At 43.2% G+C, this 15,454-nt stretch overlaps 1 protein-coding gene across 6 annotated transcripts in view; it reads right to left on the bottom strand.

Moving 5' to 3' along the window:
- ralgapa2 (Ral GTPase activating protein catalytic subunit alpha 2) overlaps positions 1-15,454 on the bottom strand; it is a 154,552-nt gene that overhangs the window by 99,387 nt on the left and 39,711 nt on the right. For all 6 annotated transcript variants that reach the window (XM_038271576.1, XM_038271581.1, XM_038271577.1 and 3 more), the window contains exons 5-16: positions 9,760-9,803; positions 9,444-9,624; positions 9,239-9,354; positions 8,337-8,475; positions 6,122-6,330; positions 5,628-5,873; positions 5,317-5,493; positions 5,025-5,159; positions 3,423-3,571; positions 3,226-3,337; positions 2,877-3,114; positions 697-876 (exon numbers count right to left, since the gene is read on the bottom strand). In XM_038271576.1, the coding sequence (XP_038127504.1) occupies positions 697-876; positions 2,877-3,114; positions 3,226-3,337; positions 3,423-3,571; positions 5,025-5,159; positions 5,317-5,493; positions 5,628-5,873; positions 6,122-6,330; positions 8,337-8,475; positions 9,239-9,354; positions 9,444-9,624; positions 9,760-9,803 (1,926 nt within the window). The remainder of the gene's footprint in view (positions 1-696; positions 877-2,876; positions 3,115-3,225; positions 3,338-3,422; positions 3,572-5,024; positions 5,160-5,316; positions 5,494-5,627; positions 5,874-6,121; positions 6,331-8,336; positions 8,476-9,238; positions 9,355-9,443; positions 9,625-9,759; positions 9,804-15,454) is intronic.

Here is a 15,454-nt window from a genome sequence, read left to right as displayed (position 1 = left end):
GTTTGACGGTGGACTAATAGTTATTTTAATTATCACTCAAACAATCAAAAGAAGTCAACACCATCTGCTCAGGTAAACATCAGCTGTTTTATACTCAATGTCGTAGCACAGAGTAGTTTAACTTTGACAGATGTGTATTAGAGGATGAGTGGATGATATATTACCAAGGTGAAACGTCTATAGAGCCTCTGTACTCGCTCAGGTTCTTCAGAAAACGTACTTTCCGAGTCTGACGTGGGATCATTCCCTTAAGGTTCAATTGTATCCTGAGTTGCCATTTTCCACAACCGATATTTATTGAGCGTGTAGAATTGTCGTGACCATATGCCAAGACGGGAGTGATGGGAACAGTAGAGGGCTCTTAAAGGAGGAGGAGGCTAATTTCAAAGTGTTTGGAAAAAAAATCATGAAGCAAAGTTTGATGTTTTTTTTTTGTTTTTTTTCATTACAGACAGTATTTTTCTAACAACCGAAGGTGACAGTTAACTGAGCTCTTGGAGTTCTACATTTGTTGATTTTTGGTGAAGTTAGAGGATTTGAAGGTAGTTTACTCTCACTTTTTTCTTTTCTAAATGAATCTAAGGTGCATGGTGCAAAAAGGATAATTGAAAAAACAACATAATTTGGATTTAATCCAGCTGTTTATTTACAGCCACAATGTTTTGAGGCTGCTACCAAATGTAGGATGACACTGACCGGAGGCCTTCTGGCGGACACTGTTTCGGGCTTTCTCCACACCGGGCGCTCCTGAGGTAGTGGCAGAGCGAATCCTCATGGGCTCCTGGGCTCCAGGCCCACCCTGCTCTCCATGGTTTCTCCAGCTCAGTGAGAATGAGCGTGCAACTGCAGCTGCCTTCTGGGATTCCTGGATTACTCCTAGCATGCAAAGGAAGAGTTTTAAAGAGTTAAAATACAAAAAGGCAATATTAACTGTCATAGATTTAGATTACCCTGGAAATATAAAAAGAGATAGCAGTTTATTACTTGTTGTTTATATTACTGTTTTTATATATTTTATTACTATTTTTCAAGGCTGCACTTTCTTTTTGTTTTACACTTGTGTAAACAAAATGACAAATAAATCTGTCTAAGTCTAGGTCTATTAATACTTTACAATTCAAAGAAATGATGCAGGATGTGTTATTAGTAAAATCTGTTTCACATTTAAAAATTAGCAAAGGAAAAACTAAATTAGGATGATAAAACAAAAATAAACCTTAAGAAAAAGCAAATGCTTGATGTGTTTTTCAACCCTTTAAACTTTTCCTTTACATTCAGTGACATTAAAATCATAAATTTCATTGTTTTCATTGTAATAGAACAATAAAAAAGTAATTCATGTGTGAAGTGGAAGGAAAACTGAACATTTACTGGTATCTTGGATCTGTGTTTTTTGGGGGCATATTTCTACAAGCTCTATCAGACCTCTTGATGCTCTTCCAGTCAGTTCTGACAAGGACCTTTAAAGTTTAAAGATTTGATTCCTGTTCTCAAAAATAAAGAGTGTTCTTTAAAAGGGGTAGTTCTAGTCATACTTATTTATTGTCCTGCATGATATAAAAAAAGGGAATATTTTTTGTTACCATTTTCTGCATGTTTTTCCATCAGTACTGCACATAACATAAAAAAAATCTTTTCTTCTTTTAAAAGGGCCTATACAATGCAAAATCCACTTTTTTGTGACTTTTAACTCTGTCATATTTTGATTCATTCATCAAAGGGAGGAAGAAATAGGATAACAAAGTGGAGTTTTGTTTGATTCAGGCCTCTCTGAGTAATCCTCATTAGCTCTGCTGTCCCCATCCTGTTCTGTTGAAAACAGGGAATGGAAAATATCTACTAAAGAGACCACCTCCAGGAAACACCTAGCCTAGCTGGGATGTGCTTGCACTGTAAACAAACCCATATTTTCTCCAACCATGGAGGGGTGATGTGAGGAGAGTGTGAGGAATCTGGCCAAAAGTTCAAATGAAGTGGCTCTTTCAGCAGCTAATCCGCTCAGGGAAAGCACCTATTCTTTTTTAGTTTATGTGTCACAAAATTTTGCTTTTTGGTCTTTAGAGGTGTCAGAGTTTAACCTGATAAACCAGACTAAATGTGAGGTTAAATGTATAATTTAGTCAGGCTCCGATGAATGAGACATCGGAACATTGTTGATGAGAACAACCCGTGGTCATTCAAACCATGACTGCGCCTACTGGCCAACGCTCACCAATGAGCACAACTGACTGTGACGTAGTAAGCGCGACAGAAAGCTGGTGGGGGAGTGTAAACAAACAGCCTGTTGATAAAACGGTGAATACGTCCTTCTTAAAAACTAATGAGCGTAGAGACTCTTCCTGCTCAAGTTTCAACGAAAATCTAATTCTTCCAAAACTGATTTCAAAGCTAAGTCAAACGAGAACTGTTCAACAGTTGTTGCCATCTTCTTTGTTTTGCTTTCTCCAGGGTCCTGCAGTTTTGTCGTCACGCCCTCAAAATCCCGCCCGCTTTGCATCCAGAAATTCAAAAGGCATCTCTGTGTTGTGATTGGCCCATCAGTTCTAGGGCCTGGGGCTTTGATCGAGGTTAAACCACTCACAGGAAAAACAAGTGTTTTATTTTTTTTTTTTTAGGGTTTGAAGAAAAGTACTTCATTATATATTTGCCAATAGGTTAGTTTTTATCTTAAAACTGTACTTCTTAAACCACAAAAACAACCCAACTAAATACAATGGGTAAATAGATATACTGTTTTGATATGTGGCTCTTTTTTTAATGGTAATGGGATAGAATAAAGAGAAATAAAAAGTGGTATTGAAGCATTTTACAGACTTTGTACACTTATCAAGAATGCTGCCCCTCCCCATCTCTGTTTTCCCTTTAAATCTCCTCACCACGTCCTCGCTGTTTTTTCTCCTTCTGTTCACTGAGTTTGTCTAAAGGCAAGTTGGCCATGTCCAGGCCATAAACGGAGCGTGCCAACACAGCCGTCAGCGAGTCCATGATGCCGGCCCACTCTGTCACCAGCTCCTCCCAGCAGGTAAGAGAGGACAGCACTGCCAGCAGCTCATCCCACAGCTCCCGAGAGATAAATACGTTGAGGTTTGCTCGGACCCAAGCCACAATAATAGTCTGAGTTCATGTAGAGAGAAAAAAAATCCTTTTAGATGAACAGCATTATATTTAGTCAGAACCATTAAAGTAGGACACCGTAGAAATAAAAGCGTATAGATTGGCCTTTACCCTAAAAACTAAAGACGCTAAACTTTCAGCAAAGCTGTCTTTTCTTTGGTTTTCTTGTGGCCTCTTCATTATTGCTTCTGTGATCTTCAGTAGCACCTGCAGCATCTGCTCCCTGAGGAAAGAGCAAATGTAAAAGAAGAAGGCATCAACCAAAGAGGGCTGCAAAGAAACCCCACATGTACCCGAACATCACTGACCACGTCTGCGTAGTCATGCTGTGCTCCATGATCATGTGCCGGTAGATGCTGAGAACATTCTTGCAAACCTCAACCTGGTTTTCCAGGAGTTTTGGCACATCCTGACACGGCTCCAACAGGAACACATTGGATGAGTTGGTCAGGAATACCTACACAATCACAAAAAGTGGTGAAAGTCACTGAAAAACTATTTTTTTCATACTCCTGAAAAAAAGGTAAAAATATATACTTATTGCAGTAGAAATAAAAGATACAAACAATCTGGAAAAAGCCAGCTTTTAATAAGTCTATGAATTTAGAGGAAAATTTAGATTACAAAACAAATGTTTGACTAGTCTTAACTAAAAATAAAAATTTAAATAAAGTTACACTTAAAGGTTAATCAGGGTTCCGTTAGTAATCCACGCCTTTCTAAGTCTCTGGATTAAAAATATTGTCTCCTATTCCTTTATCACACACAGATAGTGAGACAGGCATGAAAAAATCTTCAAAAACACTCATTTTGACAACAGCAGCAGATCATGGCATCTGATCTACATAGCCTCCATTAGACGGCGTCTATTTACCAATGGGTTGTTTACTTATTTTATTTTATTTATACAATGGAGATAATGCAAAGTAATGCAACATAAATCCTTTAAAGCAGGGGTCTTCAAGGTTTTAGACAGGGTTCCTACAGCATAAGGCAAGTTAAATTCAAGACTTTTTAAGACTTTTTAATGCCACTTGAAATAAAAATTTAAGACCAAATTCACAAGAAACACAAGAAAAACCTGCTTGCGACAACTTAACCCAAAGGTTTATTATAACATAAACCACTGCACTAATGTTTCAAATTTTGAAAAGCTTCCCATACAGGAAGAAAGCTAGAAACAGACAAATGACAGATATGTTTTAACAATTATTTAACTGAATTCACAAACATTATTTTAGCAGGGAACAAACAAATCAGTTTTAAAGCCACAACAAAACCAGTGCAGTCTTTTTTGCATCAATTTTTCTTTGTATCGTTTTGATTTGGTGATAAGTTGAAGACCTACTGAAGTCCCTGTTGAAGACCTATGCTTTAAGATAAAAATTTGACAGATTTAGCCACACAAATTAGTTTCAATCTGCAGTTATTGACAGATTGAATGTATAAAATAAAAAATTAAAATGAATAATTATAGCTATCAAACATGAAAACTTTAAAAATGTGCTTATACCAAATGGTCAATAATCTAGAATCATTTCCAAGCATAGTAGGGAATCCTTTATGCTGTAGGCAATTCTCTCTTTTAAGAGAGAAAAATTAGGAAACATGTAAAAGTGCATGACATGAATTCTGTATAATACTAGTCTTAAATAAAAATAAGGAAGTCTCTTCCTTTAAATGAAAAATGAAGTCCTCACTGGTTCATTAAGTAGAATAATGATCCAAATGAAATAGCGCCCTAAAATCAAAACCAAACTTCTCATGTTTCTCTACTTCTACAAACATAATCTTATAAAATAAAATTGTACAATCACCAGAAGGGAATAGAGCACAGGAGATTACCCAGCTAATATTATTAACTACAGGGTTCCAGTATTGTTCTTCTTCGTCTAAACACAAAGACTGACCTGTAGTGTGGGCTGCATGCCAGCTTTGACGTCTCTGTTCTCTTCCTCGGTGAGAAAACCCCGATTGATGGCACTGCTGAACGAATAGGTCCTCCCCCAGCTTGACGATCGTTTGTGACCATGACTCTCAAAGGCCTTGCAGAGGAGAAAAAGTTTACTACTCTTCGCATTGAAGGCAGAAGCAACACTTCACTATGTGTGTTTTACTTTGCTTTACAATGCACACAAAGACTAGTCTTATGAGTGTAGAATTACTATCAGCTTTGTAACTTTATGTGAATTTCGCTTTTACATGCATGCAGTTTGCATCCGCTCTTAGAATGCGCTCAGTGTTTTCATCCACTTCATCCTCCTGTGTAGTTGGGTCAGGCTCGTTCATAAAGATGGGCCTCTCCTGCAGGATCCACTTTCTGTACACTTTAATCACCTTCCTGGTTGCCGAGGCTTCACAGGATGGCAATAAGAAAGCCTGTGGGGTCAGAAGAATGCAAGCAGCGAGTCAGAATATGACCAGCAGAGGGAGACAGAGTACATTAAATGAGAAGAGGGAGACAGAGTACGTTAAATGAGAAGAGCTCTTATGATTATAGATGTGCGTTTTACCTGATGGAAGACTTCATTGACAAAGTTCACATTGTCCCTTGTGGACAGCAGAATGGAGTGCACCATGTCGTAGACATGCTTGTGCTCCTCCTCGATGCTACACAAGCTGGAATCACTGGGCCGTCGGTCAGACAGCGTGCTGCTGTTGGAGTGGCTCTTTTCCGTATCCCCTTGTGGTCCGTTAGAATCCCCATCAGAGGTCTTATCTTTCTCCTTCTCCTGGCTGCTACTGCCTGCAGTAACAGTCTGACAGAAAAAAAATAAATAAACAATTAGGAGAGGAATTACAACTCCAACATACATTAAATAGAGAGGTTTCTTTGATTATGTATTATTGTATAACGTATGGTAGAGGTGCCTCTACAATACATAATACCATTACCTGTTTTTCGTATATTCTGCCTGGTTCTAGTGCATAGGTTTAGACTTTGCTGCAGCAATCTTCTATTTTGATGACAGAGTGAGGAAAGAACAGAGAGTTCTATAATGTTTACCTGGATGAGTTTAGGAATGACCTCAGTTCCATTCCTGGCGCTCTGCGCTGCAGCAGTACTGTTGACATACTTCTTCTCCAGGAAGAAGGTGACCAGCCAGGTGATGAAGGCAACTCTGGGTGCCAAGTACTGATCCCTCGTGCAGAAGGTGCTCTCATTGTTCCGCGTCACCGGTACATATAGGGGTTTGGATCTGAGCGGAGGAAGTTCTTAACAAGACAGAATGAGGTGGGTAATGTAAACGTTTAAAAAGTTGCAGAAAATGCAGATTTTCAGCAAACGCTCCATATTAAGGGCTGCAATTATGGATACCACAGTAACTGGTTCTGCTGGATGTTTCTTCCTGTTAAAAGGGAGTTTTCCTCTCCACTGTCGCTACAAACATGCTTAGGGTGAGGGATTGCATCCGAGTCAATGAATCGATGCAATCAACTGGTTTTCCTTAGAACACTTTGAAATAATTTGACTGTATGATCTGGTGAACTGTAAAGTACCTTGAGATGACATGTGTTGTGAACTGGCGCTATAAAAATAAACTGAATTGAATTGAAACTGATGCACAAAAAAATAGCAGCTGACCTTCATTTTTTTGGATCAACAACCAGGAAAGAATCAAAAACCATATGTTGGCTCAAACCAGAAATCTTAAGAATGAAAGTGAACTTTATTAATCTCACATTTGAGAAATGTACCTCTGCATTTAACCCACCCCCTTGGGGAGCAGTGGGCTGCCATCGTGGGGCGCCCGGGGAGCAATTGGGAAAAAGGGTCTTGCTCAGAGACCCAGAGTGGCAGTGGGTTTCGAATTCTTCTTAGGTCATTCATTGAAATGATTTTAAAACTAAATCCAAAGGATTCCCCACTGAATGGTCTGCTCTAAGCCGAACCAGTCAGTGATCATGCAGTCGAATTTTGGCCATAGGGGATACAGTGGAATATCAGACTGGGGGCTTTATTATTTTATTAAATAAAGACGGATACAAACAGCTTCTCCCGATTTTAAAGAGAAAGTACATGTAGCATGTTAAAAAGATTGGGGCAAGAGATGGATGGGGAGGAGAACTTGGAAAAAATGAAAGTTTGTGTAAGATGTACTACATTAACATTGACATTTTCAGTAATGAGGGTTTCCAAGGTTACCATGACCAGAGTCAGCCAAGCCCAAGACGATATGAGGCCGGGCATCATGGCTACAGCAGGTTTTAGGATGGGAATCGAAAACCTGTGTGTTTCAATTCCATGGCACCGTTTTGCAGCTCGCCTAACGGTTCTTTTAACGATTCCAGGCAGGACCAGAGCCTAGCACTGGGCAGCACGACTTACGTCACGTTTTTTACGCAAGTTTCGCACACAGCGTTCAGTAATTACAGGCAAATAAATGATAGGGTAGCTCCACCCAACGTGCATCAGAACCACTTTTCGACCGCGCAGCCGGAGCAGCAAAAAGATGCTTCAGCCACGTGTCAGAAATAAACTTGTACAAACATCGAAAATGAAGCAGCAGACGGGTTTCTGCGGTCTTCTGCGGCTTGCGGTGTGAATGTAGCCTTTGGCTTTGACAACAAAGAGACACACAAGCTACGTTTACACAGCAGCCTGAAGTGACCCAAATCCGATTTTTTTTGCCCTTTTTTGCTCTGTATCTGAACTTTTCATGACAGTCTGAACAACACAGATCCAATTTTTTCCAATGCGACCCAGACCACTTGGCTATGTGGTCCTGGATCCGATACGAATCTGATCTTTTCAAATGCGAACCAAGTCTGAACAGCCAGTTCGCATTCATCCGACCTGAATGCCATTAGTAACCAACATAGGTCACTATTCTGCTTCTTGCTACACAGAAGCAGCAAGAAAAACAACAACCATGGTGGATGATGATGCAGAGAGTTGTATTTATGTTTAACCATCTTGAAAATAATGAGTTTTTAAGGTTGGGAAAGATCGCTAGATGCATTCCAGCTCTACCATCCATGTTTACTTCCATAAACACAGAGCATGCTTGCTTGTGACGTCATTGCGTCCTCTCCTGCGCATGCGGGACACTTGCGTTTTATGAATGCAGTTCACACAGGAGAGCACAAACAAGTCCCATATATTTGTAAATGTGAACGGCAACAAAAAACAAAATCAGATTTCACAAAAGAATGGGAATTGAGCATTAAGGCCTGCAGTGTGAACGTAGCCACAGACTACATTGAGTGAATAAACCTACCTAACAAAGGCTTATAAAGATTGGTGAGTTTGGTGAAGGAGGGGAACAGATGTGGAAGGTAGTACTTCTTGAAAAGGCTGAAGAGAAACCTGAAGCCTGTGTCTTCGTTCTCTTTGTTCTTCCATTCTAAGCTGGATGCCTGAAGCAGACAAACGGCAGACAAAGCAGACAAGGTCAGAATGTCGCTCAAACCGTGTTTATTGTCTGTATGACATGGCTCCTCTATGATAAGAAACAAAACAGACTAAAGCTTTACTGCAGTGAAAATTACCAACATTCTAAGCAGCAGTTTTTCACAACACAATGAGAAGAAATACTGTTTAAGAATGTTTCATTATAACAAATCACTCAGAGAGATGCCTATCAAGCCGACGAAAGCAGAAAATTTGTTAGTGGGAAATATTTTATTGATTAAATCTAGAATAATTCCCCCCAATGATGGATAAAGATCTGCTTTTAAATCACAGATTTGTAGTCATAAAGTTTTACAGTACAAGTGATTCATGCAGTGATATTTGGGAAAAGGATTTAAACAAACACCAATCATTTTAAATCATACAACTTTGAATAAACAAATCAAATCAAACTTTTTTTGTTTTTCAACAACACAGAAACCTTAATGGATTATAAATATTTTTCCGGAGCTTAATGTCTTTGCAGCAGTAATGCTATATATCACAATGCACCGCATTTTAACTCCAGAATATAACTAATTTCTGCATGTTTTAAACTAAACATTTCAGAAATATGCTACAGAAGCATCTCAGTGCATTAGCATGAACTAAGTAGGACCTCAATAAATCTAAGCCCTAAAAAATCTTCTAAAACCTTCATCCCCAGATTGTAATAAAACACATTTTTCTGCAAGAGTGAATTATTTTACATCAAAAGTTGATTTTTACCTGAATGACCATGTACTTGAGTAGTGTTTCAAGAAAGTAACAGGTCAGGTCTTCTACAACTTTCTCTCCAGACACAGTGGGAAGCAACGGCGTTATCTCCTCAGGCACTACCTTGGCTGTATGGGTTAAGATAAAAAAAATATACTATAAATCCCCCAAATAATTATATGAAAAGGATAAATAAATCTGTGCTGTTATAACTCACCATCTAGGGGGTTAGAGGATGGGTTGTTGATGATGGTGTCAAGCGTGCAGGGTCCTCTGGAGGAGGGAACAGCAGGGAATCCTGGGACCAGACAGGCAAAGATAAGGAACTGCTCCTCGGCACAGTTGTCCCTTAGGGCCTGGAGCCACAGCAGGAAGAGACGGATGCCCTCACAGCGGATCTGGAGAGAAGATATTTTATATCATATACACAGAGTTTATAACAATTCAGCTGAGAACCTCTTGAAAACCTGATCCAGCATGGAAGAATGATTCTGGACATTTACATTAGAATTAGAGACAAACAGAGGACTCACTTTAAATGAATTTCCAGTATGCAGAAGTTTTTTCAGAATAGAACCTGGATGAGAGAAAAAAATTATATATACAGATATTCCTAAAAACCAATTATTCAAAGACACAACGGCCAAACAAGCTGTCAGTTTCACTAAGATCAATTAGTTTTTTGAAGGGGCTTCTTGAAAAACAAATGAGCATTCCGTTCTCTTTCATAGCATTCTTTTCGTGTCTCACATTGGGAACGCCTCCAGCGTGACCTCATCAGAAGCTCCTTTTACATTACGCCAGCCAGGATTGGCTGGAAAATAAGCCTGTCAGTGTCAGAGAGGGCAAGGTCCCTCCCCCTATAAATAGGGCTGACACTGTGCTGCTTGTTATTCAAAAGAATGACCACCTCTTCCTCGCAATGTTAGAGCAAGGAGGGTGGTTTGGTGAGACACTCACTCATGCTACTCAGAGAACCGGGGTTACGAAAGTAACCTAAAGTTCTCTTTCATAGCATTCGTTTCGTGTCTCACATTGGGAACGAAAGATATTCTGACTCCCGTATTGCTCAGCAGATCCCACATTATGCGCCTGCTGTCATCATCATCATTTATTTATATGAATTTAAATATATATATATATTTATATATATATTATTTTTGCTCCGTGCTTGGTGTTACGCTTAGAACTGAATGCGCCAGTGATGACCCGGCCCCGGCGCCCTCGGTACGGATTGCAAAACCCGCACCCCCGGGCTCGGAGCAATCCGGTCAGGAAGGTTCCCCGTCGGAGCTGGATTTTGACTTGCACGACGTGTGTAAACGCGCTGCTGCAAAGCTCGAGATTCAGTGGCCAGAGGTCCAGGCAGAAGCTGCCCGCTCCCGCTTTGACGGAAAAAGGCTGCCTAAGACCCGCAAGACGTCCAGACAGCTCCTATCAATTTTCCCGGAGCTGCTGGAAGAATTGGCCGTCTCCTGGCGCAACAAGCCGTTTAAGGAGAAGCACCCAGTAGCCGGCAGTTCGGTACTGGATTGTGATGGGATGGAAAATTACGGCCTTCGCCAAATGCCACCTGTCGAGCCGGCCGTTGCAACACACCTGCACCCGAAGACTTCCATGTCAGCGGGAGGTCCCGCCCTTCCATCGAGAGCGGACCGCTTTCAGTCAAGCCTGACTGATAAGTGCTACAGAGCAGCCGCGCTCTCAGTCCGCGCTCTAAATGCCTCCTCTATGCTGATGGCCTATCAAGCAGAGCTGGAAGAGCAAATGACTGCCGCACCAGATACTGCGCTCTGGGAGGAGGTGTGCGTCATTACCGACCATTGCCTGCACCTCCATAAGGTGGCGATCCAAGCGATGGGCAGATCTATGGGACTAATGGTTTTGCAGGAGAGAGCCAGGTGGCTGAATCTCACTACCCTGGCAACTAAGGAGAAGGAGGACCTCCTGGACACACCCATATCAGCTCAAGGGCTGTTTGGGGAAGCATTAATCTCCATGCAAAAGAGATGGGAGGAGAAGAAGAGGGATGATGAAGCCCTAAAGCTGTGCCTTCCCAGACGTACGTTTGCCGCTGCGTCTGCGACCCCCGCACCCCAGCGCCAAACCTTCGCCCAGGCAGCAGCCCGCTTCCCTCCTGCCTTCAGGATCCCAAAACTGCAGAAGACCCAAGCAGCACCGCAAGGTGCGCAGAAAACATCTGCCCCCAAAGCTAACTGGCAGAAAAAGCCTGAAGGCCCTCGCACGGACCAACCACACCCCACCTCCACACCGGCGGTGAGGAGAAGGAAGCGGTTGGCCTAACACCGTTCCAGAGAGGAGGAAGCGAGCTGGGTTCGCCCTCCTCCATGGCTCCGTTCCTGAGCCTGTTCAGAGAGTTCAGCCAAACACAGCGTGTGACCGACAGGATGTTCCGGCCTGCTCACCACGCCAAAAAGTCGAAAGACTCTGTTCAATGCGGGGATATCCAGAGCGAACCCCGAACATGTTTCACAAGCACTTCTTTGTGTTCAACTGTAATAAATGCTTCCAGACTGACGCATCCAGGTCGAGAACCAAGGGCGCAGTCAAAAATGTTGAAAAACATAAACATTTCACTCGGGGAGCCGGTACCTTCTTTTTCAAAAGAAGTGAGACCTCTCCCCAACATGAGCAGCTCTGTAGCGCACCAGACGCTACGCGCATGCGCAATGCAGCACGGAGCTGTTTACGTCCCTCCACCCATAGAGGGTGCTCGCAGCTCGCTGTCAGACTGGCCAGTCAGCCAGCTGACAGTGAACATCCACCTTTGGGAAAAATGCACAGACTCAGAGTGGGTGTTAAGAACGCTCAGGAGGGGATACAGACTGCAGTTCACTGCAGTTCCTCCAAGCTTCAGAGGAATAATCCAGTCACACGCGGAGGGACAAGCCGCTCTCTTCCTAAAGGAAGAGATTTCCTCTTTGCTGGAAAAGAAAGCGATACGGCTGATTCAACCAGAGCACAGCAGCGAGGGTTTTTATTCACGTTATTTCCTTGTGCCAAAGAAAGGCGGCCGAGGAATGCGTGCAATTCTAGACCTCAGAGCGCTGAACAGGCATCTAAGAAAATACAGATTCAAGATGCTGACAAATGCGTCCCTGCTGCGCTTCCTGCGTCCAGGCGATTGGTTTACATCAATCGACCTCAAGGATGCTTATTTTCACATCCCAATTTACCCCCCACACAGAAAATACCTCAGATTCTCTTTTCACGGGAACTGTTACGAATACCTTGTCCTCCCTTTCGGACTCTCTCTGAGCCCGAGGGTGTTTGTGAAATGCACAGAGGCAGCGGTGGGTCCGCTCAGGAGGCGGGGAATACGTGTGGCAACGTATATAGACGATTGGCTGATCGCCTCGTCCTCCCACCAGGAAGCCTCACTTCACACAGCTATGATAAAAGAGCACCTGATGGATCTGGGTTTCAAAATAAACCTGGAAAAGAGTTCCCTGTTTCCCTCTCAGAGAATAGCTTTCATAGGTCTCTCTCTGGACTCAATCCATGCCAGAGTGAGCCTAACGGAGGACAGAGTGAAAACAATGCTCAATTGTTTGTCCAGGTTTCAAAGAGGGAACCTGGTATCATTCAGCCTCTGCAGGAGGCTGCTGGGGCTGATGGCCGCAGCATTAGTGGTGATCCCTCTGGGACGTCTCCACATGAGAGGAATCCAACGATGGGTAGCCTCTCACAGGTTAAAGTCACATACCCCCCATCATATGCTAAGAGTCACGGCAGCCTGCATGGCTGCACTGCGCCCATGGCGGAGCAAAGAGACACTGGCACAGGGTGTCCCAATGGGAGTGGTGCAGAGCAGAAAGGTTGTCACAACAGATGCCTCTCTGTCAGGCTGGGGGGCTATATGCGAACGGAAAATGGTGAACGGAACCTGGGGTCCAGAAATGCAGTCCAAGCACATAAATTACTTGGAGCTGAAGGCTGTTCACCTAGCATTAAAGCATTTCCTTCTCATCCTGAGAGCTCACCATGTGCTGATCAGAACAGACAACACAACAGTGGTGGCTTATATCAACAGGCAGGGGGGGCTGAGATCGCTGAGGCTCCACATGCTTGCTCACAAACTAATCATTTGGAGCAGCAGACACTTCCTGTCTTTGAGGGCCACCCATGTACAGGGAGTGTTGAACTGTGGAGCAGATCTTCTCTCCAGGGGGAATCCCATATATGCAGAGTGGAAACTCCACCCAGATGTGGTGAGGATGGTCTGGCAGCGGTTCGGTCAACCATCCGTGGACCTTTTTGCTTCTCAAGAGAACAATCAGTGTCCCCTGTTCTTCTCCCTGCACGATCGGAACCCACCTCTGGGGGTAGATGCGCTAGCCCACCACTGGCCTCACACTCTGCTTTATGCGTTTCCCCCAATAGCTCTCATTTCACCTACACTAGCCAGGGTACGAGCAGAGGGTCATACAATGATCCTCATCGCACCCAATTGGCCAGCGAAGCATTGGTTAGCAGAGATAACACAGCTCCTCTGGCAGGAACCATGGTCACTCCCTGTACGCAGGGATCTGCTGTCTCAGGCACGAGGACAGATTTTTCACCCCCACCCAGAAAGACTGGCTCTATGGGCCTGGCCCGTGAGTGGTTTAACCTACAGTCGGTAGGGCTTCCACAAAATATTATTGAGACGATACAGGATGCTAGGGCTCCTGCAACACGATCTCTGTATGGGTATAAATGGTCCGTTTTTGAAAAATGGTGCTCAGAGATGAAAGATGTTCCTTTTCAGTGTTCTCTGGGGGTAATTTTAGCTTTCCTACAGAGCCTGATTGATAAAGGGAAAGCTTTTTCCACTATTAAGGTCTACTTGGCTGCAATTTCGGCCTGCCACATAGGCTTTGAGGGGAAAACTGTGGGCCAGCATCCCTTGGTGTGCCGCTTCATGCGGGGAGCTCGAAGGAAGCTCCCTGTTTCAAGACCAATTGCTCCATCCTGGGATCTACCCCTGGTGTTGGATGCTCTTACTACCACACCCTTTGAACCTCTGGATCAGGTGGAATTAAAGGTAGTAGCTCTAAAAACAGCGCTCCTATTGGCACTGGTTTCTGCAAAGCGCGTGGGTGAAATTCACGCTTTATCAGTGCATCCATCTTGCATGAAATTTTCTTTAGATGGGACCAGAGTGGTTTTGCTTCCCAACCCAGCTTTTGAGCCTAAAGTGTTGGGGTCATATTCTCCCATTGAGTTGATGGCCTTCCATCCTCCCCCTTTTTCATCACAGGAACAGGAAAGACTACACAGTCTCTGTCCTGTGCGCGCTTTACGGATTTATGTGAGGAGGACAATTCAGGTCAGGAAGAGTGACCAGTTGTTTGTCTCCTGGGCTAAAAATCATAATGGAAAAGCTGTTTCCAAACAGCGGCTTGCACATTGGATAACTGATGCAATTTCTTTGGCTTATAGTTCAAAGGGACATCAGCCTCCGGAGGGCCTGCGGGCCCACTCTACTAGGGGCTTAAGCTCTTCATGGGCTCTACTCAGAGGAGTATCCCTGCAAGTAATATGTGCGGCAGCAAGCTGGGCATCATCTCACACGTTTACTCGGTTTTACAAACTGGATGTCACAGCTCCATCACTGGCGCATTCAGTTCTAAGCGTAACACCAAGCACGGAGCAAAAATAATATATATATATAAATATATATATATATTTAAATTCATATAAATAAATGATGATGATGACAGCAGGCGCATAATGTGGGATCTGCTGAGCAATACGGGAGTCAGAATATCTTTCGTTCCCAATGTGAGACACGAAACGAATGCTATGAAAGAGAACTTTAGGTTACTTTCGTAACCCCGGTTCTCTGAGTAGCATGAGTGAGTGTCTCACCAAACCACCCTCCTTGCTCTAACATTGCGAGGAAGAGGTGGTCATTCTTTTGAATAACAAGCAGCACAGTGTCAGCCCTATTTATAGGGGGAGGGACCTTGCCCTCTCTGACACTGACAGGCTTATTTTCCAGCCAATCCTGGCTGGCGTAATGTAAAAGGAGCTTCTGATGAGGTCACGCTGGAGGCGTTCCCAATGTGAGACACTCACTCATGCTACTCAGAGAACCAGGGTTACGAAAGTAACCTAAAGTTTTCAAGATGCTAATTCAGACTAGCTGATGCATTCAGATTGCTGGTAAGATGCATCCATGAAGTAAATTTGTTTCTGTTGTAATCAAATGAGACGGTGCTT

The sequence above is a fragment of the Cyprinodon tularosa genome, unplaced genomic scaffold (assembly GCF_016077235.1).
Source record: "Cyprinodon tularosa strain WSP-4 unplaced genomic scaffold, ASM1607723v1 ctg80, whole genome shotgun sequence".
Classification (NCBI taxonomy): domain Eukaryota; kingdom Metazoa; phylum Chordata; class Actinopteri; order Cyprinodontiformes; family Cyprinodontidae; genus Cyprinodon; species Cyprinodon tularosa.
This window is presented reverse-complemented; position numbering and strand designations above follow the sequence as displayed.